Source organism: Podarcis bocagei (genome assembly GCF_964188305.1).
Source record: "Podarcis bocagei genome assembly, chromosome: 8".
Classification (NCBI taxonomy): Eukaryota; Metazoa; Chordata; class Lepidosauria; order Squamata; family Lacertidae; genus Podarcis; species Podarcis bocagei.
Genome location: NC_138133.1, coordinates 54,123,780 through 54,148,453, shown reverse-complemented (window position 1 = coordinate 54,148,453; position 24,674 = coordinate 54,123,780). Strand labels below are relative to the sequence as shown.

The 24,674-nt window shown below is 43.5% G+C and overlaps 1 protein-coding gene across 1 annotated transcript in view; it reads left to right on the top strand.

The window, feature by feature from the left end:
• The window catches only part of LOC308593590 (uncharacterized protein), a 44,749-nt gene that overhangs the window by 10,156 nt on the left and 9,919 nt on the right, over positions 1–24,674 (top strand). The window contains exons 4-11 of the mRNA XM_081206049.1: positions 1,065–1,255; positions 1,712–1,772; positions 2,236–2,375; positions 4,853–4,948; positions 17,505–17,904; positions 19,648–19,812; positions 23,263–23,453; positions 23,892–23,952. Of these exons, the coding sequence (XP_081062175.1) occupies positions 1,065–1,255; positions 1,712–1,772; positions 2,236–2,375; positions 4,853–4,948; positions 17,505–17,904; positions 19,648–19,812; positions 23,263–23,453; positions 23,892–23,952 (1,305 nt within the window). The remainder of the gene's footprint in view (positions 1–1,064; positions 1,256–1,711; positions 1,773–2,235; positions 2,376–4,852; positions 4,949–17,504; positions 17,905–19,647; positions 19,813–23,262; positions 23,454–23,891; positions 23,953–24,674) is intronic.

Genomic DNA, 24,674 nt, shown 5'->3' with positions numbered 1-24,674 from the left:
TTTCTCCACTACGTCTACAGGTTCTCATATAGTAATTGCTGCTGCCTTTAATGCCAGAATAGAACAAGGTGTAAAAAAACCTGGGTCCCCAACTTGATGATCCCCTCAATCAATCACTAATAAAGATGGATGTCTTACTGGGAGGAACAATGCAAAGAATGGAATCCTGTTTGGTAGCCTGTTCACTAGTAAACCACCTACGAAAAAGTTCGCTGTATTCAAACAGCACTTGGGATGGGGTGGGAGCTACAGCTAAGGAAAAGAGCAGAAGCCCACATATATGCCCACGGCTCTCATAGGAACCGCAACCCATTAAAAAATGGTCAATCAAGCTCTCCCACGCACAGCTTTTATGCCCCCATGTGACACTGCAAGCAAACACATGTGGCATCCTTGCTGCACAGTGTACATGGTCCTCCACTGCCCCCCCATCATCAAACAGCAGCCATCCCAGGAAACATATGTCAATTTTAAAAATAAAGCAAAAGAAGTGAGGTCAGAGCCCAAACAGAGAAGTGAGGTAAGAGAGCTCTGTTGGGGGGCATTCCACTGGGTAAATTAATGGAGCATCTAACCCCCTGTCTGGGCGAAAAGATGGGCTTCTGCTGGTGGAGGCAGGTTTCCACCAGCAGGTTCCCCTCTCTTCTCTCTCTTTCTTTCTCTCTCTCTGTATCTGTCTATGTGTGAATGTCCACTGTATCCAAAGCCCATGCAGCCTATAGGGATTGAAGACTTGTATTATCCAGCAAGGCACTATGGGCTGTATTTTTATCATGATGCAAACTAGAATATCAATCTGTTGTACTACAGACTTGAGGAACACTTATCCAAAATGTGCTCACCTCAGCACGCAATCTCACTCTGTGTGCTTTCCGAAAAAAAGGCTATTGCCAGAACACGTGAACAAAAGGGAAACTAGCATAAAGTCCCCCTTCCATGAAATCCTAGCTGATCCGTAATAGAGTGATATCTTTGGAATAATGACACTTGTATAGTATCCACACTATTTCCTCATTAAGAGTTATGTAAAATGCATTTTTCTGTTTGGGGCTTACTTTTTTTAGGGCTGAAGACGTTTTATGATGTTGTCTTCTTGAGAGATTTCACAAATGCTGAATGTGTGGAAATTCTGAAGAAAGGCCATTTACTGGGCATTGCACCTGGTGGAGCTAGAGAAGCAAGCTTTAGTACTGACTACAGCTTAATGTGGGGTAACCGCACAGGTTTCGCTCGGATAGCTTTGGAGGCGAAAGTGGTGAGTGATGTTTGGGCAATTTGCATTGTCCTCATAATTATCGTGGATATGACGCACTGTGTTTACATCCTTGATCTAGCATCCTAAGTAGTTGAGGATGGCAAATATCCTGTTTGGGGGTCAAATGATATCTGGAGTTCCAAGTATTTCCCACCCCTGCTTTTTAAAAAAGCTACTGAAATCAATAACGTTTAATAAGAAAAATGGCCTTTGCCCCCTTTTTTTCTCTTCAGTTCCTGAAAATCTGGGCAACAACTTGTGAAGTTTCTTCATCTGAGATATTTGAATAGATATTTTGAAGCCTGTTGCATAATTTATGACTTGCTTCTCCTAATAATCCCAGATGTGAAGCATTCTTCTTTGTCCTTAACAAAAATAAAGGTGGGGTGGTCAGGGCGAAGTAATTATCCAGTTCTCGCCTTTCTTTCATTTTTGTTTCATCTTTCATTCTTCTAGCCCATCATCCCAATATTTACACAAAACAGTTGTGAAACATACAGGAGCTTGGGAAAGACAAGTGAGTTAAATATCTTACGTTTCTTGGTTGAGCAAGAGATCCAGTTTCAGGCAATATACGTTTTAATAATAGACTATGCTTTTTTAAAAAACCAATTATCTGTTTCCTACTTACTAGCAGAGTTTATTCCATGGACACTTATCTGTGCTGCCTGCCTCAGTATTGAGTAAATATGCCTTTGTTTAGTTTTTTATTAGATTTAAAACAAAGCTATAATCTATAAGAGGGGTAGGAAGCCCAACACAGACAGGAACAGATCAGGAAACAAACCATATTTTGCAGTCTATTGTACAACTTATGATCCCAATTGCGAAGAGATGAGAAGAGCTGGTTGAGTATGTTGCATATCTTTTCCCAAGCACTCATATTATTTAACTCTTCCTCCTTGGGATGGATTGATTGCAATTGCTTAACAGAATGCTAACTAAGGTCCGATTTGATATGCGGTCACTTTCTTTTACAGGGCTGACAAAATGGCTGTATGAGAAAACTCGACGTGTACTCCTTCCCACTTATGGAGGACTTCCAGTGAAACTGAGGACATATGTTGGAGAACCCATCCCATATGATCCAAATATAACTGCCACAGAGCTGGCTGAAAAAGTAAGTGAACTCTATACTTGTAAATACAAAAACATAAGAAATTTTTCCTAATGTTTTTCTCCTCTTACAGAGCTAGGCTTCATTATATATACTTTTGTGCATTATGTTCATCACTCAGCATTCTCTTTCCTTAACTTATTGATTCTTAAACTTGTTGAGGCCGAGTTTCAATATGTGTGCAACCATGCATTGCACCAAACCCAGAAATGACCCCAAAATGTCACATTTTTGGAGTGGGTGCGGAAGGGGGAGTGTGGCAATCGTACAGAGCCCCGGTCGTTTCACGGACTATTGACCTGTACACCACTGCTTTATTCTTCCGCTGGCACCAACCAGGTATCTTCTGGTGAAATACTGAGTCTCAGTCAGGTTGTAAAGTCAACAACGAAGATTAAAGTTTATTGAAGAACAAACAAGTTTTAAATATATTCAGAACTGTTTCTCAAATGCGCACCCTTAACTAGATGTGGCACCATCTCACACTGTCACACTCTTCTCTCTCAGTTCTATCCGTGTCTTTCACTCTGTCCAACCACTGTGTTCTACTTTTTCTGCCTCTGTCTGACCCTCACTTCTTTATCTCCCCATGGTAAACCCCTGGCCTGAGCCTCAAAACCGGGTAGGCTCCGCCTCTGAGCTTTCTCATTAGTCAGTCTACATTAGCCATTTCCATCCCTCCTGTACAAACATAATCACAAGGAATGGGCAAATGCAACAGGGAGTTTGCAGGCTCTTTTAGTGGTGTTTCGATTATACAGTGGTACCTCTACCTATGTGCCCCTCTTATTACGTATCCTTCGGGATACACACATGGCAAACCTGGAAGGATATTTCCTGGTTTTCGCACTGTGCGCATGCACAGAAGCGCTCTATCACGTGTGTGCAGAACAGGCACCTCCGGTTGTGGAAACCCAACCAGAGCTCCGGAACGGATCCCATCTGCAAACGGAGGTACATGATTTCATTTAAATGTGATTTCACTTAAATATATCCTCAGAATGTAACCCCCATGTAAATGGGGAGTAGCCTGCACTATATCTCTCCTTTTAAAATGTTTGTTAATCTGCTCTAAGAAGGCATCATCCAAGTCTTCAGTCTGTCTTGGTGGCCTATAGCAGACACCCACAGTAAGGGTTACTGTAGTTCTGTCTCCTACAATTTTTACCCGTGTACTCTCAATCTGCTTTCCATGCTACAGATCATGAATTTTTGCACAAGTTTACACATCCATTCAATATAAAGCCCTTCCTGTTTAGTTCATTCCTTCTGAATAGGTTATACCCATAAATTCCTACATTCCAGTCATGAGACTCATCACACAAAGCTTCATTAATGCCTACCAGGTCATATTTGCCATCCTGTAGTAAAAGCTCCAATTCATCTTGCTTGTTTCCCATACTCTGTGCATTTGTGTAGAGACAATTGAAGCCATGAATCATTCCTTCCTGATGCTTCCTTCTTATAGTTTCTTGCCCTTTAGTGGGTTTCTGGAGCACTACCTCCTGTGCATCTATATAGTTACTGCTTGTGCACCATCAACCTCTTAAATGTGATGCAGTTTTACAGAAGACATTTCAAACACAGATGCCATTTCTAAGGTACTCTAGGGTATTATATTGTGTGACAATATCTTAGGTGTTCCTGCAGGGGGGTGTCGCACTTGCCCCCTTTCTCAAGCAAGTCTTGGGACGTGGACTTCCAAAGGAAGGGGGTTAAGTGTAGGAGCATGTGGGGGTCTGATGGCTAAAGGGAAGGAGTTTTGGAACATGGTATTTTATGCCTGGTTCTCCCCAAGCGCTTTATGCTTTCATTCTTGCTCAACCCCCTCCCTCCCCACATCTAGTTTCAGCTTTTGGTTGCCTGTTTGAAGGAGCAGTAGTTTACTTTAGTGGGTGTGCAGGGGTTGATCCTTTGGTGATCCTGTGGTTCCCTTCTTTATTTCACATTGTTAAGATGCATTACATTGTCATTGGACAGTGGTGTGGTTTGTTTGCTCCTACCACATTGAGTCTGTACAGGTGAGAAAGTTGTGGAGAGAAAGATTAGCTTTACTGAGGCATTATTGTGTTAAGGGTGCCCTTTAGGGACCTGCCAAGACAGTATGCCTGGTAGGACTTGCATAGGTCCTCTTAGGCCTGGTACACGCATTTTGGCTGAACACTGCAGAGCAGGGTCTGAGTGAGCATTATGGGTTCATGCTCAAGGTTCAATATGCAAGGAGACAGTAATTTCCTCCCTATCCTTTGCTGGGGAGCCAGTTGCATATGCCTTAGGATCTGGAGAGATGGTTTCCTACCACAATTAGCTAAAAATCCTTATCTGCCCTTACTTCTGATTCCAGAAAGAAATTACATATTGTGCTTCTTTAGCTGGAAAAAGTGGGATTTTTAAAATGCTACTGGGTCTGACTCCTTTATCTTTTTCCTGTTCCTTTAGCTATAACATAATGTATTCCTTTGTTTTTGTTTTTTCAACAGACAAAGACTGCATTTGAAAATCTTCGGGATAGACACCAAAAAATTCCAGGAAATATGTTAAGAGCTCTTTCAGAACGATTTGATAAGCATGACAAAGCTAACTAGTCCATATAAAACAGTTGTAGCATTTTGACTATGTGTCCACAACAGAAAACTAATGATTATGCAATTAAAGCTAACGTAATGTACATACAATTGTGCTGGATTGTGTATGAATTATTCGGAAGGGTGGCTAGTTCAGCACCTGCTTTGCATGCAGAAGGTCTTAGGTTTGAAAGACATACAAGTGCTGTCTTGACCTATTCTGCAAGACTCCCAGAATGCCCCCTTTTGGGAATTACACTGGTAGAGCCAGAATCAAAGAGTATAATGGGAGGATGGGTGTTTAATTGAAACCCAAAATAATGTTACACCTGAAAGAGTAATGCCTAAAAATCTGCTGTATTAAAACAGTGACATTTATTTTATGTTTGCAAAAGGCATTTTCTGCTTCCTATCTGTTCTTATTTCCAAACAGGATTTTATACTAGGTTATTTAGTCCCATGGGGGAGTGAATCCAGCAATGGAGTCTGGATTTCTGTCACTCTATAATTTCCCTGTGGCTGGGTGCAGTTCTCATGTTTCTCCATGGGAGAGGCACTTCTCAAAAGGGGAGGTTAATGTTTGAACTTCCAGTTTTGATTACCATTAATGTTTGTTTGGACCACATTTGTAATAGTTCTAGGGGTTGCTTGTGTGTAAATCAACGCCACTCTTGGTTGGTTGCCTGTATGAACCCTTTCTGTCTGGACAGCCACGCGCCCGTGACTGTCTCAATTGCTGGCAGCATCCGTTAGTGGGCGTTTCTTGAACTTCTTCCAGCAAAGAAGCTCTTTGACGCTTAGTCTCCTCCTAGCCTCCCTGCGCGGAAGCCTTCTGCGCAGGGAGGGTGTGGGCATCGGAGGACCCGGGCTCTCCCCACTGGTTCCTGGCGAAGAGTCTCGGAGCCACCTCGCCGATTCCCCCATCTGCCCCCCTTCTCCACTGGTGTTACGCTGATTTCCTTCCCCAGAAGATGTGCTGCTTCTCTCTCTCCTGGCACGCTCTCCGGAATACCTCTGGAGCCCTCCCTCTCCCTCTGGCTCCAATGGCAGTTCCCTGACAACATTGTTTCTAGTGTCTGAAGTGACTGGACCTGATGTCTTCTAGTCCAGTGTTTCCCAAACTTTTTTGGGCAACGGCACACCTGTTTACTGAAAAAAAATCTCGCGGCACACCACCATTAAAGCCCCGCCCCATGACGTCAGCGCGCAGCGTCACGCCGGGAGGGACGCACGAAAGTGAAAGTTTTTTCCCTCCCCCTTGCCGGGGAACCTCCAAGCTTTGGGGGTGGGAGGAGGCAGCAGAGCGAGGGACTGAGGGACGGCGGCAACTGAGGCGGCGGCGGCTGTTGTGGTGGTGGCGGCGATAGCGGGCGGAGGAGGGGGCGGCGGCGGGGCTTGAGGAGCCGTCGCCGGGAGTTGCTGCTGCTGCTGTTGCTGCTGCTGCCCGGACATGCCGGCCTCCTCCTCCTCCGCTGTCTCGCGCTCCTCCCTTTTGCACGCGCTGCCCCGCCGCTCGGCACCACCACCGCGGAGCTGCCCCTGGCTCGACGCGGATCCTCGCCGCCACCTCAGTTGCCACCGTCCCTCAGTCCCTCGCTCGGAATTCAGCTTGGAATTCAGCCTGAGGAAAACCCCAAGTCCCCACATTTCTAGTTTCCCGCGCCCTTTAAAGGGCGATACGAGCCCCACGGCAGGCAGGCAGGCAGGCAGAGCTGGGAAGGGGGTTTCCAGGGGACACGGCAGCTCCTCGAAAGGCTTCTCTCAGCTGCGCTCAATCCTCCTCGGAGAGGATTTCCCCTCCGGTCCCATGCGTTCGTTTGGGGCATCGCTCCGGCTGCTCCCTCTCCCGCCGCGCAGGAGCGATGCCTCTCTCTGGCTCTCCCTCCGCGCAGGCTGAGGGAGGGAGGGAGGTGCGCGTGTGACCCGTCTCTGCTGGGAGACCAAACCCAGCGAGGCAGAGTCGCGCGGAGGCGCCCAGGCAGCGCTGCCGGCTGCGAGGAGGAGCGCCAGGCAGCAGCAGGAGGCGCGGCCTCTCCTCGCCGCCGCCGCCCCGCCTCTCGCCGCCCGACTCGCCCGCCTCCCTCCAGGCATCTCGCGGCACACGAGGCAACGTCTCACGGCACACTTGTGTGCCGCGGAACACCGGTTGGGAAACACTGTTCTAGTCTTCATCCTCAAGCCCTTCCACCTCCACAAATAAGTCCCAACTGTTTTCTTTTTTCGTAGTTAAAAAAAGGTAAAGGTAAAGGTAAAGGACCCCTAACAGTCCAGTCTTGAATGACTCTGGGGTTGCGGTGTTCATCTTACTTTACTGGCTGAGGGAGCTGACGTTTGTCCACAGACAGTTTTTCCGGGTCTTGTGGCCAGCATGATTAAGCCGCTTCTGGTGTAACCAGAGCAGCACACGGAAACACCGTTTACCTTCCTGCCAGAGCGGTACCTATTTATCTACTTGCACTTTGACATGCTTTCGATCTGCTAGGTTGGCAGGAGCTGGGACCGAGCAACAGGAGCTCACCAGATTGAAGGGATTCGAACCACCGACCTTCTGATCGGCAATCTCTAGGCTCAGTGGTTTAGACCACAGTGCCACCTGCATCCCTTTTAGTAGCTACAGAATTGCAGGGGGGGCTGTATAGTTAAGTGAAATACATCCTCTGTTACAACCATATATTTCATTCTCTATGTAACTGAGAAGAATTGTCAAATCAGTTAGAAACTGGTAAGTGAAAGAATCTTGGGGGAAATGTACAGAAAAATCAGATTAAAATACATAGGATTCACCTCTACCACTGCTGCTCTTGAGTGGTAAAACATAATCCAGCCTGATCTGTCTGGATATTTCCAACAATCCAAGTGTACCACTAAGATGGGCTTTTCGGTTTGTTTTTAAACCTATTGTATACTGTAGGCTGTGTCCTCCTTCAGTTTTTCACTGGAGAAGAGAGAGTAAAGGACATCATACATGCTCAAATGGTGGCTGCCACCACAGCAATTCAGTGGACAAGATCAGAAATGTAGATATAAAAGCTCAGATCAGAGTCAAATGGCACCTTAAACCTTTGTTATGGTCGCCACAATGATATGTTTGGCACATTTTAAAAAACCCTAAGATTGTAAAGCAAATGAAGCCAAGATGGGAGATCTAGCTGAAGATGGAATGAATACTGTCTACAAATGACAAATTATTTTAAAATGCAGAAGCAATCAAATGGAAAAGCAGTGTGGAAGAAATGTGACTGCGGTTTCATTCTAGTTTGTCAATACCTGTATAAATGTGTGGACAACTTAGCATAGAGAATTTATTTGGCTCCTTTTGCAATTTGTGGTATTTTGAGGGTTGTAAAAAAAAGAAAAGAAGGTAATGATCCCTGGGCAGTTGAGTCCAGTCAAAGGAGACATTGGGTTGTGGCTCTCATCTCGCTTTTCAGTCCAAGGGAGCTGGCATTTGTCCACATACAACTTTCCGGGTCATGTGGCCAGCAAGATTAAATCACTTTTCTACAATGGAACACTGTGACAGAAACCAGAGCACATGGAAATGCCATTTACCTTCCCACCGCAGTGGTACCTATTTATCTACTTGCGCTGGTATGCTTTCAAAGTGCTAGGTTGGCAGAAGCTGTGTTTTTTGGTTCTGTTTACCTTTTCTCATGGATATTTGTTTTTAATGTGTCCGTGACTGCATCACATTATTTCTCCCCCGTATGTATTACACAACATACATATTGTACCTGGCTTGGAGAGAAGCTACCATCAAAGAGAGAGAACACACTTTGCCTTTACTCTGTGACCCAATATATTATTGTGCCATAGGAATGCTATTGTAGGTGTGACTCCATATTTCATGTTTGATTACAAATGACCACAACTTCCAAGCAGCTGGCTCCCTAAACCTTCTCTCTTTTTCACAGTGCTTGGTCTCTTCATACAGATGGCACACCTATCACAGTTTCTTGAAACCACCATGCAAAGAGATGTTTCTCAATACAGCTGGAAATTAGCCTATGAAAAAGTACACCAGACAGGCCCAACACAAGAGACAGAACATGCCTTGTTCTGGTCTCTCCAAGGGAGTGGGAAGGCAGAAATCAATTAGGGAAGATCAGAAACGTGTGGGGCTTCTTGTTTTTTGTTCTGTTTGCCTTTTCCCATGGATATTTGTTTTTAATGTGTCCATGACCACATCACATTATTTCTTCCCCTTAATCCCGCTTAATGCAGGAAAATACTACTTCTCTGTTACAAAGAATACCTCTCCTCTCGAAAAGAGAGTAAAACAGACCATGATATGTGTATGCAAACATTGCTCTGACAACTGACAAATGCATGCTGGACTTCCTTCACCTCCACCTGACAATACTGGACATGTACTGAATACCAGAGACCCTTTGATGTCAAAGCATGTCAACCTGGAACGTTTTTGCTCCTGATCAAGCAATGCATACTTTGTGAAGAAGCTCTTCAACCAGCTGCTTGCAGTAAAATCAGCATAGCAGGGTTTAATTTCAGTGATCAAACAGATGGTATTGGAAATCTGAGAAAATGCCTGGAGCACAAGTGACTGGTCAAGTTTATTGGAGTAGGCTTGATTACTGAGGATGATTACTTGACGTTCAGTATTCTAACCGAGTAGCGTTAATGAAATCCTCATTTGCTGTTGAATTAAAGAGTCAGGTGCCAATGCTATTGTAGGTGACTCCATATTTCATGTTTGATTACAAATGGCCACAACTTCCAAGCAGCCGGCGCCCTAAGCCTTTTTCACAATGCTTAGTTTCTTCATACAGATGGCACACCTTTCACAGTTTCTGGACACCACTACATAAAGAGACGTGTTTCAATACGGCTGGAAATCAGACATTGAAAAAGTGCAGCAGACAGGATTTCAGGTGCTTCTACAGAGAGGTGACTGAATTAAAGGCAATTTAGGCTTACCAGGAATGTAAGTAAAAACTTTTGTTCATAGAATCCTAAATTGTAGAGTTCGGAGGGGACCCAGGGGTCGTCTAGTTAACCCCTTGCAATGCAGGAATCTGCACAAACAATCCCTGCTTACTTTTGCAAATGTGCTAGTACTTGTGTTATTTGTCAGTTTCTGTGATAGCATCTCTTTTTTATAAAATATTTATTAAGATTTTCAAAATATTACAAAATAAAAATAGAAAAAAGAAAAATACAAAAATAAAAATAATTAAAAACAACTCAATCTTTCCATTACTTATTCTTCATTAGCTTGTTTCCTGGACCTCCTCAAGCCTCCCTTTTTTGTATTCCAATTCAGTTGGTTGGTTCAGCAAATCCTTCCCCTCTTTGTTTATCCAAATCTTTAATCTTAAAATATTATAACATTAAATCTTTACCTATTGATAATCCATTTTTCATATTCCCTTATAGTATTGCAGCTAAAAACCCCTTAGTTTCTATCCAACATCATTCTAACATTCATTAATTTTACAATATTTCTGTAAATAGTCTTTAAATTTCTTCCAATCTTCTTCCACCGACTCTTCTCCCTGGTCTCGGATTCTGCCAGTCATTTCCGCCAGTTCCATATAGTCAATCACCCTCATCTGCCATTCTTCCAGAGTGGGTAGATCTTGCGTCTTCCAATACTTTGCGATGAGTATTCTTGCTGCTGTTGTGGCATACATAAAAAAAGTTCTATCCTTCTTTGGCACCAATTGGCCAACTATGCCCAGGAGAAAGGCCTCTGGTTTCTTCAAAAAGGTATATTTAAATACTTTTTTCAATTCATTATAGATCATCTCCCAGAAAGCCTTAATCCTTGGGCATGTCCACCAAAGGTGAAAGAATGTACCTTCAGTTTCTTTACATTTCCAACATTTGTTATCGGGCAAATGATAGATTTTTGCAAGCTTGACTGGGGTCATGTACCACCTGTATACCATTTTCATAATATTCTCTCTTAAGGCATTACATGCCGTAAACTTCATACCTGTGGTCCATAACTGTTCCCAGTCAGCCATCATTATATTATGTCCAACATCTTGTGCCCATATAATCATAACAGATTTCACCGTTTCATCCTGAGTATTCCATTTCAACAGCAGGTTGTACATCCTTGACAAAATCTTAGTTTTGGGTTCTAACAGTTCTGTTTCTAATTTTGATTTTTCCACCTGGAAACCAATTTTCTTGTCCGAATTATATGCCTCCATTATCTGATAATAATGAAGCCAATCTCACACTTTATTTTTTAGTTTTTCAAAACTCTGCAATTTCAGTCTATCTCCCTCTTGTTCCAGAATTTCCCAATATTTCGGCCATTTGGCCTCCATATTGAGCTTTTTCTGTGCTTTAGCTTCCATCGGTGACAACCACCTTGGGGTTTTGTTTTCCAATAAATCCTTATATCTTATCCAAACATTAAACAATGCTTTCCTGACAATATGATTCTTAAATGCTTTATGTGCTTTAACCTTATCATACTACAGATATGCATGCCATCCAAATACGTTGTTAAAACCTTCTAAATCCAAAATGTCTGTGTTTTCAAGAAGCAGCCATTCTTTCAACCAGCAGAAAGTTGCTGATTCATAGTAAAGTTTAAGGTCTGGCAGGGCAAATCCACCCCTTTCCTTTGCATCTGTTAGTATCTTAAATTTTATTCTGGGCTTCTTGCCCTGCCAGACAAATCTAGAAATATCTCTCTGCCACTTCTTGAAACAGTCCATTTTATCCACAATTTGTAATGTTTGAAACAAGAACAACATTCTAGGCAATACATTCATTTTTATCGCAGCAATACGACCCAGCAGTGAAAGCTTCAAATTTGACCAAATTTCTAAATCTTTTTTCACTTCGGCCCAGCATTTTTCATAGCTGTCTTTAAATAAATTCCCATTTTTTGCTGTCATGTTAATCCCCAGGTATTTCACTTTCTTAACCACTGTTAAGCCTGTCTCATTCTGAAACCTCTCTCTCTCAATCAGTGTTAAATTTTTCTCTAAAACCTTGGTTTTTAACTTATTCAGTTTAAATCCTGCAACCTGACCAAATTCTTGGATCAGTTCTAAAACCCTTTTGGTACTAGATTCTGGCTCCTGTAACGTCAATACTAAGTCATCTGCAAATGCTCTCAATTTGTACTGTTTAGCTCCGACTTGTATACCTTTAACCAACTGGTCCCTTCTAATCATATTCAGCAGGACCTCCAGGACCGATATAAAAAGCAATGGGGAGATTGGGCAACCTTGTGGTGTCCCTTTTTCTATCTTAAATTCTTCCCTCACCACATTATTTACAATTAGTTTAGCCTTTTGTTCTGAATAAATTGCACTTATACCATTTTCAAAACCTTGGCCTACCCCCATCCCCTGTAGATTCTTCTTCATAAAACTCCAAGAAATGTTGTCAAAAGCTTTCTCCGCGTCCACAAATATCAAAACTGCTTTAGTGTTTATGTTCACTTCTAGCTTTTCCAAAATATTAATTATATTCCTCAAATTCTCAGACAAATATCTTCCTGGGAGAAAGCCCGCTTGGTCTTTATGAATCTCTTCCATCAACACTTTTTTCAATCTCTTGCTTACTTTTGCAAATGTGCTAGTACTTGTGTTATTTGTCAGTTTCTGTGATAGCATCTCTCCCTTTGTGCGTGTTTGTGCATTCATGCATAAAAACCATGTATGATCTTTTTTTAAAAAATAATAATTGCATTTTCAAAAACAGGAACAGAGAGCATGTTTAACCCCCTCCCCTCCCCCTGTTACAACTTCGTACCAAATACAGCCTGTATACATATACCATATGACTTCCCTTCCACACTTTTCCTGGTTTCTTTGCTTTTCTACTACTCCATGTAACCCACATCTTTTTAAGCATGCAATTTGTTATCAATTAAATACTCTATTTCAACTCTGCTGGATTTACTCAGGACCTGCTAAAATCCTTAGCCACTCACTTTTGTAAATATCTGGGAATAAGGTTTACCATCTCCCCCTCCTCATATCTAGAATAATAATAATAATAATTTATTATTTATACCCCACCCATCTGGCTGAGTTTCCCCAGACATTCTGGGCGGCTCCCAATCAAGTGTTAAAACAGTACAGCGTTAAATATTAAAAACTTCCCTGAACAGGGCTGCCTTCAGATGTCTTTTAAAGATAAGATAGATGCTTATTTCCTTCACATTTGAAGGGAGGGTGTTCCACAGGGTGGGCACCACTACGAAGAAGGCCCTCTGCCTGGTTCCCTGTAACTTGGCTTCTCGCAGTGAGGGAACCGCCAGAAGGCCCTCGGCGCTGGACCTCAGTGTCTGGGCAGAACAATGGAGGTGGAGATGCTCCTTCAGGTATACAGGACCGAGGCCGTTTAGGGCTTTAAAGGTCAGCACCAACACTTTGTATTGTGCTCGGAAATGTACTGGGAGCCAGTGCAGGTCTTTCAAGACCGGTGTTATATGGTCTCGGCAGCCGCTCCCAGTCACCAGTCTAGTTGCCACATTCTGGATTAATTGTAGTTTCCAGGTTACCTTCAAAGGTAGCCCCATATAGAGCACATTGCGGTAGTCTAAGCGAGAGATAACCAGAGTATGCACCACTCTGGCGAGACAGTCCACGGGCAGGTAGGGTCTCAGCCTGCCCTGGACACAAAATTGACCTGTGCCTCCATGGACAGCTGTGAGTCCAGAATGACTCCCAAGGCTGCGCACCTGGTCCTTCAGGGGCACAGTTACCCCATGCAGGACCAGGGAGTCTTCCTCACCTGCCGGCCTCCTGTCCCCCAAAAACAGTACTTCTGTCTTGTCAGGATTCAACCTCAATCTGTTAGCTGCCATCCATTCTCCAACCGCCTCCAGAGGTAGAGCTGGGTATAAACCGCATACTGATGAACACCCAGCCCAAACCCCCTGATGATCTCTCCCAGTGGCTGCATGTAGTTGTTGAAATGCATGGGGGAGAGGACAGAACCCTGAGGCACCCCACATGTGAGAGCCCAGGGGTCTGAACACTCATCCCCCAACACTACTTTCTGAACACGGCCCAGGAGCAAGGAGCGAAACCACTGTATAACAGTGCCCACCAGCTCCCAGCCCCTATAGACGGTCCAGAAGGATGTTATGGTTGATGGTGTCAAAAGCTGCTGAGAGATCCAGTAGAACTAGGAAACAGCTCTCACCTTTGTCCCTAGCCCGCCAGAAATCATCGACCAGTGCAACCAAGGCAGTTTCAGTCCCATGATGAGGCCTGAATCCCGACTGGAAGGGATCCAAATGGTCCGCTTCTTCCAGGCGTGCCTGGAGTTGTTCGGCAACCGCTCGCTCAATCACCTTGCCCAGGAATGGAAGATTTGAGACTGGGCGATAGTTGGCCATATTGGCCGCATCTAAAGATGGTTTTTTAAGAAGCGGTTTGATAACTGCCTCTTTCAGCGGGTCTGGGAAGGCTCCCTTACAGAGAGAAGCATTCACCACCCCGCGAAGCCCATCGCCCAGCCCTTCCCAACTAGCTTTTATAAGCCAGGATGGGCAAGGATCAAGGAGACAGGTGGTTGGTTTCACTCTTCCAAGCAGCCTGTCCACATCCTCGGAGGTAACAGATTGGAATTGATCCCACGTAACTTGACTAGACAGGACTCTAGCACTCTCCCGCCCTGGCCCTGCTCCCATGGTAGAGTCTACCTCTTCCCAAATCTGAGTGACTTTATCTGCAAAATCATTGCAGGAGATCATGTGGCCCGTACTGGGCCCCGATGTAGCAGGTGGTTCCGCTAAATTGCGAACCACCTGAAAAGGTCTCCTGCTGCTGTTTTCTGCAGATGCAATAGAGGCAGTGAAGAAAGTCTTCTTCGCCGTCGCTACCACCACTTGGTAGGCTCAACATTGAGCTCTAGCCCGTGTCCGGTCAGCATCAGAATGAGTTATCCACCACTGGTGCTCTAGCCATCTCAATGATTGTTTCATTGCCCTCAGATCCATGGAAAACCACGGGCCTGTCTGGGCTCCATGCAATCGGAGAGGGCACTTCAGAGCCAAACAGTCAATAGCCCTGGTTAACTCCACATTCCAGCGGGCCACCAGGGAATCACCTGAAAGGCCATCAACATGGGATAAAGCATTCTCTACCAATCTCTGGAAACCATCTGAATCCATTAAGTTTTGTTAGTTCAATTATTGGGCAACAAAGCTCCCGAGTTAATCCCTAAACCGCTCTATCAGCACAGCATTGCCCAAGGACGACACTGGAAAACACAACCACACGCAAAATATCTTCCCATATGGAGAAACAGAACAGGACACAGGAAACCGATTATCCAGTCCTCCTGGCCACACTCACAAGTCTGATTTGTGATTAAAATCTTATTTCCTTTGGCACCCAAGTTTTCGAAAACCCCCACTATTTGATAGTACGAGGTTGCTATTTCTTTCTTTCCGTCTTGTTTAATCGGTTTTAATTTGTATAGTTTGGCAGTACATTTAGATCCACTGTTAACTTTCTTTTGGAGGTTGGGTTTCAAATACAGTGGTACCTCAGGTTAAGTACTTAATTCATTCCGGAGGTCCGTTCTTAACCTGAAACTGTTCTTAACCTGAAGCACCACTTTAGCTAATGGGGCCTTCTGCTGCTGCTGCGCCGCCGCTGCACGATTTCTGTTCTCATCCTGAAGCAAAGTTCTTAACCCGAGGTACAATTTCTGGGTTAGCGGAGTATGTAACCTGAAGCGTATGTAACCCGAGGTACCACTGTACTAAAAGGGAAGTATCATTGTTTACATTCCACAATTGTAATTTGAGTTGCTTAAACTGTACCCATTTAATTGTACCCATTTCTTTGCAGTCCAATTTTTCTCACCAGATTTTACCAGATCTGGAGTGGACTCCCTTTTTTATTCACAGACTCTTTTCCAAAGATTCCCCACTAATTCTTTGAATTCTATCTTCTTATTTGGATTTAATTTGGGAAGTTTTGTCACTCCGGTGAGAGTCTTAGAGGCTGTGTGGCAATGAGCTGATCTCTTCCTCTAATGCCATGGCCCATTATCCAAATTGTGACAGCCCAAACTCTTCAGAGCTCACACTGCCCCACAGGGGAGCTTGTATAAGGCACTGCTGGAGATTCAACAAGCTTTCCTGGCCTCACCACGGGATTTTAGGAAGTCACATTTTAGGAGTAGTATGAAAATTTCAACCAGGGTTGAGGCTGGTTTAGGAGAAAACTAATCAACACAGTATTTCAGAAGACAGAATAGGATAGAGATGGATGGTGGCTAATGCCATATGTACACTGCTCTCCAAAAAAGCAGTGGGAGAGCATCGGATGTAGCCTCAAATACACACAAGATAAAAACTGTTTGTTTTAGTCACAACAGTACCCCATCTGCAATTTATCATTCTTCTAATACCAGGGATGAGGTCTTCCTAATTCCTGGCAAGGGCATGTGGAAAGGATCCAGTCTGATGTAAGACTCACCAAAATCTTGGTGGAAGCAGTGACACTTACCTTTGCATAGCTATATGGGAAGAGGAAATTAATCACTTACAGCTTTTTCAGATATTACAACTCTGAGAAACAGAAATTTAATTATTCGGTATCATGTAGCTATTATAGGCACAAAAGTCTTATTGGAATCAAAACAGCTGTGATTTCAGGTCTCCCTCTCCCCAAAAATCCACCCACATTTTTTGGGTCTATTCTATATACTATTTAATTGCAAGATGTAGTGAAAATAGAGTAGAATCAGAAATATGCAATTCAGCTATGTAAAGCTAATGGGTCTTCAGATGACTTAGTAATTTGAAGACAAAAATGTGATGGCTGGGTGCATAGCTGTCAACTTTTCCCTTTTCTTGCGAGGAATCCTATTTGAAATACGGGAATTTCCCTTAAAAAAAGGGAAACCTTGACAGCTATGGCTGGGTGTTGTGGCATGGTTCCCAATAACCGAAGTGGAAAGAATGTCTAGAGGCAGTGATAACAGGGTTTGGCCTTCAGCATCTGCTATTACCTGGCAGCAGAGCTGCAATCCCACTTTGCAGTGTATCCCAAAATGCTTCCAAACTTCAGCTCCCCATTCTCCCCACCCTCCTTGTTGGGTGTTGTGTTTGCGCCACAGACGTTCAGTCAAGCGGTTAGGTTCAATGTAGGAAACAACCGTGTAGCAGAGAGAGCTTTTACTTCAAGGGCAAAAAGACATACACTATATATACACGTTCTTTGCAATCGTTAGAAGAAGTCTTCACTCTCTGAAGACAAGAGGGCGTTTCAGATTATAAAGTAAGTGCTGACACAAACTCCACACAGCAAGTGCAAAGTCTAGTGGCTAACAAAGTCCTGCAACTGCCATTTCTGCTGACTCATGGAGAAATAACTCCTTTTCCACTTTCCTTAACACTTCAGCCATGAAATGAAACCAGCTTGCTTTACAACAAAGAACATGATGATCGTACATTACTAATTTTGTAGATCTCCACGATGAATGCTGGGGGGGGGGGGATGACTGCTTGGCTAGTTACAGTGAGGAAAACTAGATTTCATGTAATCATGAATGCTCTGGGTTGACAGTTCAAACTGATGTACTGCATTTTCTGTTTTACAGGTAAACAGCGGGGGGAAAGATACCATCACAACTGAGGCGAATTTCACTTCATATATTTATTTCATTGGCATACACTTCAGCTCTTCTCATCTCTTGGCATACACTTGCTTCAGATCAGGAAACAATGAGCTGGATTACTCAAATGCTGGAAAACTGGATTAGTGTTACTTATTTGGAAGAATACCTGAACTCTGTGGTTCACCCTCTGTGGTTATTTATGATTCCCATTTTGCTTTATTCTTTCTGGTTATTTTTATATATATTTTGCTGTGCTGTCTCATTTCTGTTATATATCTACAAGAAGATGAATAACCAGCAAGAAAATGATTTTTATAGCAAATTTTGGGACAAGACAAGGCACATTATGTATCGCTGTTTCGATATATATGGAAAGATATGGCATGGTGAGTAAAGGTTTCTTTCATACCAATAATTCAGTCTTATCAGCTCCTATACTTTCATAGGACTGAGCATCAGAATTTCAGACTTGAAACACTGGAACAATAGTTGCCACAGTGCATCAGGAGTGTAGCTCTGAACCCACCTCAGTGTCATAAGAGCTACAAGTTTTGGTTGGCTTTGTAAGGATCAAAACAAAGGCATGGAAATTTATATATGTAATAAGCCATCCTAAGGAAAAACAAAATATTTTATGGTACGTACAAAATCAAGACGCATTACAGAAGAAAGGGTGAGTTGGTGGCTGCATAAACACCATACATTTTAATCATATTTAACCCCCCCAAAAAACCTGGAGAATGTTGCTTACACTTCACAGAGCTGCAATTAGCAAAGCCCTTTAAAAATAGCTTCATGGATTGTCGCAAGAGAAAGGGATTGTCTTTAAATGTGTTGTGGGTACACAGCCAATGTAATTAATATAACATTGTATAGTGAGACCTTGAGCGTGCAATTTTCCTGAGCATGATAAACCACAAGGTAGCTCTGAAACATAAACTATGGTATTTGCCAGCACAGGTTGTGTTGATGGCTACTACTTTAGATGGACACTGTGGGAAACAGGACAGTGGGCTATAGAGGCCTTTGGCCTCATCAACAGGATTCTTCTTATATCCTCCCAGAAGACTGCTAAAAACTCTCCAAGTATTCCTGTTCTCCAGGGACAGTCCTGGATTTACAGACGCCATCCTGGCAGGGTTTCTGATTTGATCCTGGAATGCCCTGCTTTTCCTCAGGATGTTTCTATTTTCATCAGAGAAATGTCAAAGGATAGGGAGTTAGGCGACGCATGAGCGAAGGCAGCCAAGTATACAAAAGTTTTTTAACATTTAATGTTTTTATATATGTTGTAATCCACCCAGAGTGGCTGAGGCAACCCAGTCTGATGGGTGGGGTATAAAGAGTACAATTATTATTCTTATATTATTATTATTATTATTATTATTATTATTATTATTATTATTATTATTATTTGATGTGCTTATTTTCATTTGAGAAATGTTGGAGGGTATGTTGATGTTGCTTTAGGAGTTGAAGCATAAATCAGAAATACACTACTAAAACTAAACCTGGGCCTCAATGATGAAACCCAGTAGCTACTTATAACATGGTCAATGGTGCATCTGTCTGGAAAACAGCTTTCTTACTTGGTATATAGTGATTCAGAAGATGGTCTGAAGATGTCTGGTTGGAGCTCTTAGGGATGGGGAAGAAATGTGCTCCTGGCCTAAGATAGCTCTTCCCCAAAGTAGCGCTCTGTACAGAAGGGTAATACTGCCCTTCAAATAAATAAATAAAAGTCTCCAAAACATTTAGTTTGATATCATGTTAAATCATCTCAAAGGGTCAAACACACATAAAGTAGATTAAAAGAGCAAAATAACTCAAAGACTGGGCAAAAATGTTTCCATCTGTATCCAAAAGGAAGCAAGGAATGAATATTCCAGGAGAGGAGAAGTCCCCTCCTGCCCCCTTTAGTTTTGCGACCACCACAGAGAAAGTCCTGTTCCTCTTGGACGCTCTCCTGGCATCCAGAATGCTGGAACACATAGCAGAGCTTTGTACCTGATCTTAATTTCATTTTCCCCCTTCCGAAACACACTGTTTTCTTCCAATAAAATATTGTGATATTTTATTTACCTTTCAACAACATAATATTTATTTGTTGCCATTTGTATTATTTTCAGGTTATGAAGTTATTGGCTTGGAACATCTCCCTAAAGGGCCAGGGATTGTTATTTTTCATCACTCAGTTTGGCTTCGCGGCTATTGCTTCTTTGTGTGCAAAGCTTATGAAGAGAAAGGGAGACTGTGCCATTCAGTAGTTGATCACTTCTTGTATAATCTTCCAGGTAAATTATTTAAATTAAAATTGTGCTTTTTTGCATAAAACATGCGCCAAATATGACATGCGCCAAATAATAGCAGCCTAAAGGATCTGTAAATTAAATTAAACTAGCCAAATCAATATACAGTTAGGCAGGAGGAAGCAGGTTACTCCACTTTCTTGGCCATGTTTACAGGCAACATTCCCTGAGAATAAAGGACTGGAAGAAATATGTCCTCCTTGTTCCTAGAATTGTGGGCACATGACTTGATGAGCACAAACCAATGTGAATGTCAACCAGGTCAGTCTTCAGCCCAATGTGAATGCAAAGCCCAAATGCCATCCTCAATGACCCAACACAAGACAATGTAAGGTGATCAAAGAGTGCCCCTCACTAAATACCACCGTAATTATTTACTCCACTATCTCTTGTATTATGTTTCCTGCCTGAACTAACAGCCACTGGAAGAGATCAATGCCAGGTAGTTCACCTCCTCCTAAGAACAAAAAAAGAGCTCAAATAGAGCTCATTGCAGGCCAGCAAAGAAAAGATTTCAGGCTTCCTCTGAAGGGTGGATCCCATTGTACTGATAGAGGAAGATCTTGATGGATGTGACCATGGGGAATGTAAGCAACCCAGTGGTGATCTTTCGGCACCCATTTCTATCCAGTTGGGGGAATCCTCTGAAAGCAAGCCTCTCTTCATTTCCCAGTGACAATTTGCCCTGGCAGATTCTCAGCTGGGTTCAAACAATGGATGAAGTAGCACACGGATGAGCCCAGAATGAAATGGACTGGCCACTCAGTATGACTCTGACAGCTCCTGGCAACTGGCCAGATCCATCAAAAAAAAAAGGGGGGGGAGTACGTTAGATATAGCACTTTGCTTAAAAGTGAATATAAAGTTTGAATGCATCAGATTGCCATCTTCCAATGTCCCAGATCTGGTGGGATGCCCATGAGAGCTGCAGCTATGGCTGTACCTATGCGAAAGGAATGCAAACCAAACTGAACTGGATCACAAGCTATGGCTAATTGGGCAGAGAACTGTCCAAACTTCAAATTGATCCTGGGAGAGGAAAAGGTGACCCACACACAGGCCGCGTGGCCAGATAGGCTGCAAGTGCTGTCACAGGGCATAAAGGTACATCATGGCAACTCTCGTTCCTGACCTTGGAGCCAAAGCCTTCTGGCCCATCTTGGACTGCCTTAGGAGAATGTGTACCAACCCATCTGCAAACTGGACATCCTCGAACAACAAGGCCTGCCCTAGACATAGAAAGTAACTCGTAGGCCCAAAGCCCCACGAAAGGCAACCAATGAAACAGCAGGAAACAGCTGAGCTTCCAAAGTGAAAGAACACAGGGACAGCAGCAACAATAGAGCATCTGGTATTATGGGCTTACATTTATCTGGTCTGTTCTGCTCTTGGTCCTAAAGTGGATGGGCCATAGAGGTGGTCCTGATGTCCCTGAACTCCTGGTGATTAGACAAATATGGCTGCCTGGTACAGGGGGCCAGAGTAGAAGAAATGTCCAGGGCTACAGCTACCAACATGGGAGAAAATACATGGAACATAACATCAGCTGTACAATGCTTTGCATACAATTTGACCCTGGATATCACTCCCAAACCACTGCCATACTCAGCATCATATTCAACTGGAGTTTGGTTCCAACAGCAACTCCTGATGCCAGAATTTGAAGAAAGTGGGACAAGGGGCATGTGACCTTGTTCTTTTTTCGTGATCTCTTGTAGGCATTTGATGCCATTGATTATGGTATTGTCCTGGACTGTTTCTAAGGAATGGGAATTGGGGGCACTGTATTACCATGGTTCTAATCCTATCTTTAGGACCGATTCCAGGGAGTAGCACTATGCTATGGGATGCTGCAGGGAGTAGGCAATAGAAGCTTTGGGGAGATGTACCATCAGTATGCTGATGACACTCAGCTCTCTTTCTCCATCGCATCTGAATCAGGAGAGCCTGTGCATTCTGTGAGCCATGGACGCAGTGGTGAAATGGATGAGGAAAAAGAAGTTGAGCTTGGATCTTGAAATGTCCGACAAATTTGTCAGTTGCTTGTTCTGGATAGGTTTGCACTCCCCTTGAAGGAGCGGGTTTGCCGTTTGAGGGGCTTCTGGATCCAACTTTGTTCTGGAAGGCTCACTTGAGGACCCTCTGTCTTTTCTAGGCCTAAGTAATTTCAGGGTAATCAGGAGACGAAAAGACAGCTACAGGAAACAACAAGACATTTACACTGATCAGTGCCCAGGGCTCCAACAGTAGGTCAGCTAGGTCATGGGCTGTTAGGGCAGATCCAGTCTGGTCCTGTTGGGCTCAAAAATCAGTCATTAATAAAGATGGATGTGTCTTACTGGGAAGAACAATGCAAAGTATGGGAAACTACTTGAGGGTATGTTCACTAGCAAGCTTCCTGTGAACAATTCACTGTATTCATATACACTTAGTGGCAACTGGGATGGAATGGGAGCTACAGCTAAGGAAAAGGGCAGAAGCACACATACATGCCCATGGCTTTCATAGCAACTCCAACCTATTAAGCAATGTGCAGTGATCCCAGGAAGCATGGATCCCTCAAACACATGGTCAATCAAGCACTCTCACAGACAGTTTTTATGCCCCCACGTGACACTGCAAGCAAACACTTGTGGCATCCTTTTCACACAGTGTTCATGGAACCTCGATTGCAACTCCCCCCACATCATCTTCCTCTGCATGCACACAGCAGCCACACCAGGAAACTATGACACCACACATAGGTCAATTTTAAAAATAAAGCAAAAGAAGTGAGGCCAGAGCCCAAACAGGCCCAGTAGCACAGAGAGGGGCATTCCATTGGGTAAATTAATGGAGCATCTAACCTCCTGTCTGAGTGAAAAGATGGGCTTCTGCTGGTGGAGACAGGTTTCCACCAGCATGGGTTCCTCTCTGTTCTCTCTCTTTCTCTGTATCTGTCTATGTGTGAATGTCTACTGTATCCAAAACCCAAGCAGCATATAGAGATTGAAGATTGTCCGGCAAGGCACTATGGGCTGTATCAGGCACCCCCAAACTCGGCCCTCCAGCAGTTTTGGGACTACAACTCCCATCACCCCTGACTACTGGTCCTGTTAGCTATGGATGATGGGAGTTGTAGTCCCAAAACTGCTGGAGGGTCGAGTTTGGTGATGCCTGGGCTGTATTTTTATCATGATGTAAACTTGAATATCAACCTATTGTACTAGAGACTTGACTTGAGGAACACTTCTCAAAAAGGTGGTCACCCCAGCACTCAGCCTCACTCTATGAGCCAGAACATGTGAGCAAAAGGGGAACTAGCATAAAGTCCCCCTTCCATGAAATCCTAGTTGAACAGTAATCTTTGGAATGAAGACACTTGTATAGTATCCACACTATTTCCTAAATGAGAGCTATATAAAATGCATTTTCCTATTTGGGGCTTTCTTCTAGGGCCAAAGATGTTTTGTGATGTGCTCTTATTGAGAGATTTCAATAAAGCTGAATGTGTGGAAATTCTGAAGAAAGGCCATTTACTGGGCATTGCACCTGGTGGAGGTAGAGAAGCAAACTTTAGTAATGACTACAGCTTAATATGGAGTAACCACACAGGTTTCGCTCGGCTAGCTTTGGAGGCAAAAGTGGTGAGTGATCTTTGGGCAATTTGCATTGTCCTCACAATTATCTTGTATATGACGTACTGTGTTGACATCCTTGATCTAGCATCCTCCATAGCCGAGGATGGAGTGAAATGATATTTGGAGAGCCATGGATTCCCCACTCCTGCTTTTTAAAAAAGCTACTGAAATCAATAACGTTTAATAAGAAAAACAACTTTTTTCTTCTTACTCTCTTCAATTCCTCAAAATCTGGGGGACAGCTTGTGAATTTTCTTCATCTGAGATATTTGAATAGATCTGTCAGGAATTCTGAAGCCAATCACATCTGTCTTGTCATTATAATGCCGGGTGTGAATCATTCCTTCTAGTCTTTAACAAAAATTAAGGTGGAACGGTTGGGGTGAAGTAATTAACCAGGTCTCACCTTTCTGTTATTGTTTATTTCCTATTTTATTCTTTTAGCCCATCATCCCTATATTTGCACAAAATGATTCTGAAGCATTCAGGACCTTTGGAAAGATAAGTGAGTTAAATTTATTATGTTTCTTGGTTGATCAAGATATCTAATTTCAGGCAAAATACATTTTAATAATACCTAATGGTTTTTTTTTTAAAAAATGAATATCTATTTCCTACCAACTCTCAAAATGCCAACTAATTTCAAATTTGATATGGGGTCGCATTCTTTCAGAATATTTTTATAGAAATCTCCCCCCAAAAAACATTTATAAATACATTGTTAACAAATAATAATAATAAAAAATCCTTCCAGTAGCACCTTAGAGACCAACTAAGTTAATTATTGGTATGCTCTTTCGTGTGCATGCACACTTCTTCAGACAGCTGTTTCAACCTACCGTATTTTTCGCCCCATAGGACGCACTTTTTCCCCTCCAAAAATGAAGGGGAAATGTGAGTGCGTCCTATGGGGCGAATGCAGGCTTTCGCTGAAGCCTGGAGAGCGAGAGGCATCGGTGCGCACTGACCCCTCTCGCTCTCCAGGCTTCAGGAAGCTATCCGCAAGCCTTGCAAGCCAGGTGGGAGTTCCCACGGGCTCACAAGGCTTGCGGTCAGCAGCCTGCAGCCCCCGCGAGTGTCTGCAAGCCTTGCGCGCCTGGCGGGAGGTCCCGCCAAGCGCGGGAGGCTTGGGGCGTCAGCCTGTCGCCTGAAGCACGGGGAGCCCTCCGGAGGGCTCCCCCTGCTTTGGGCGAGTGTCTGCAAGCCTCGCGCGCCCGGCAGGAGGTC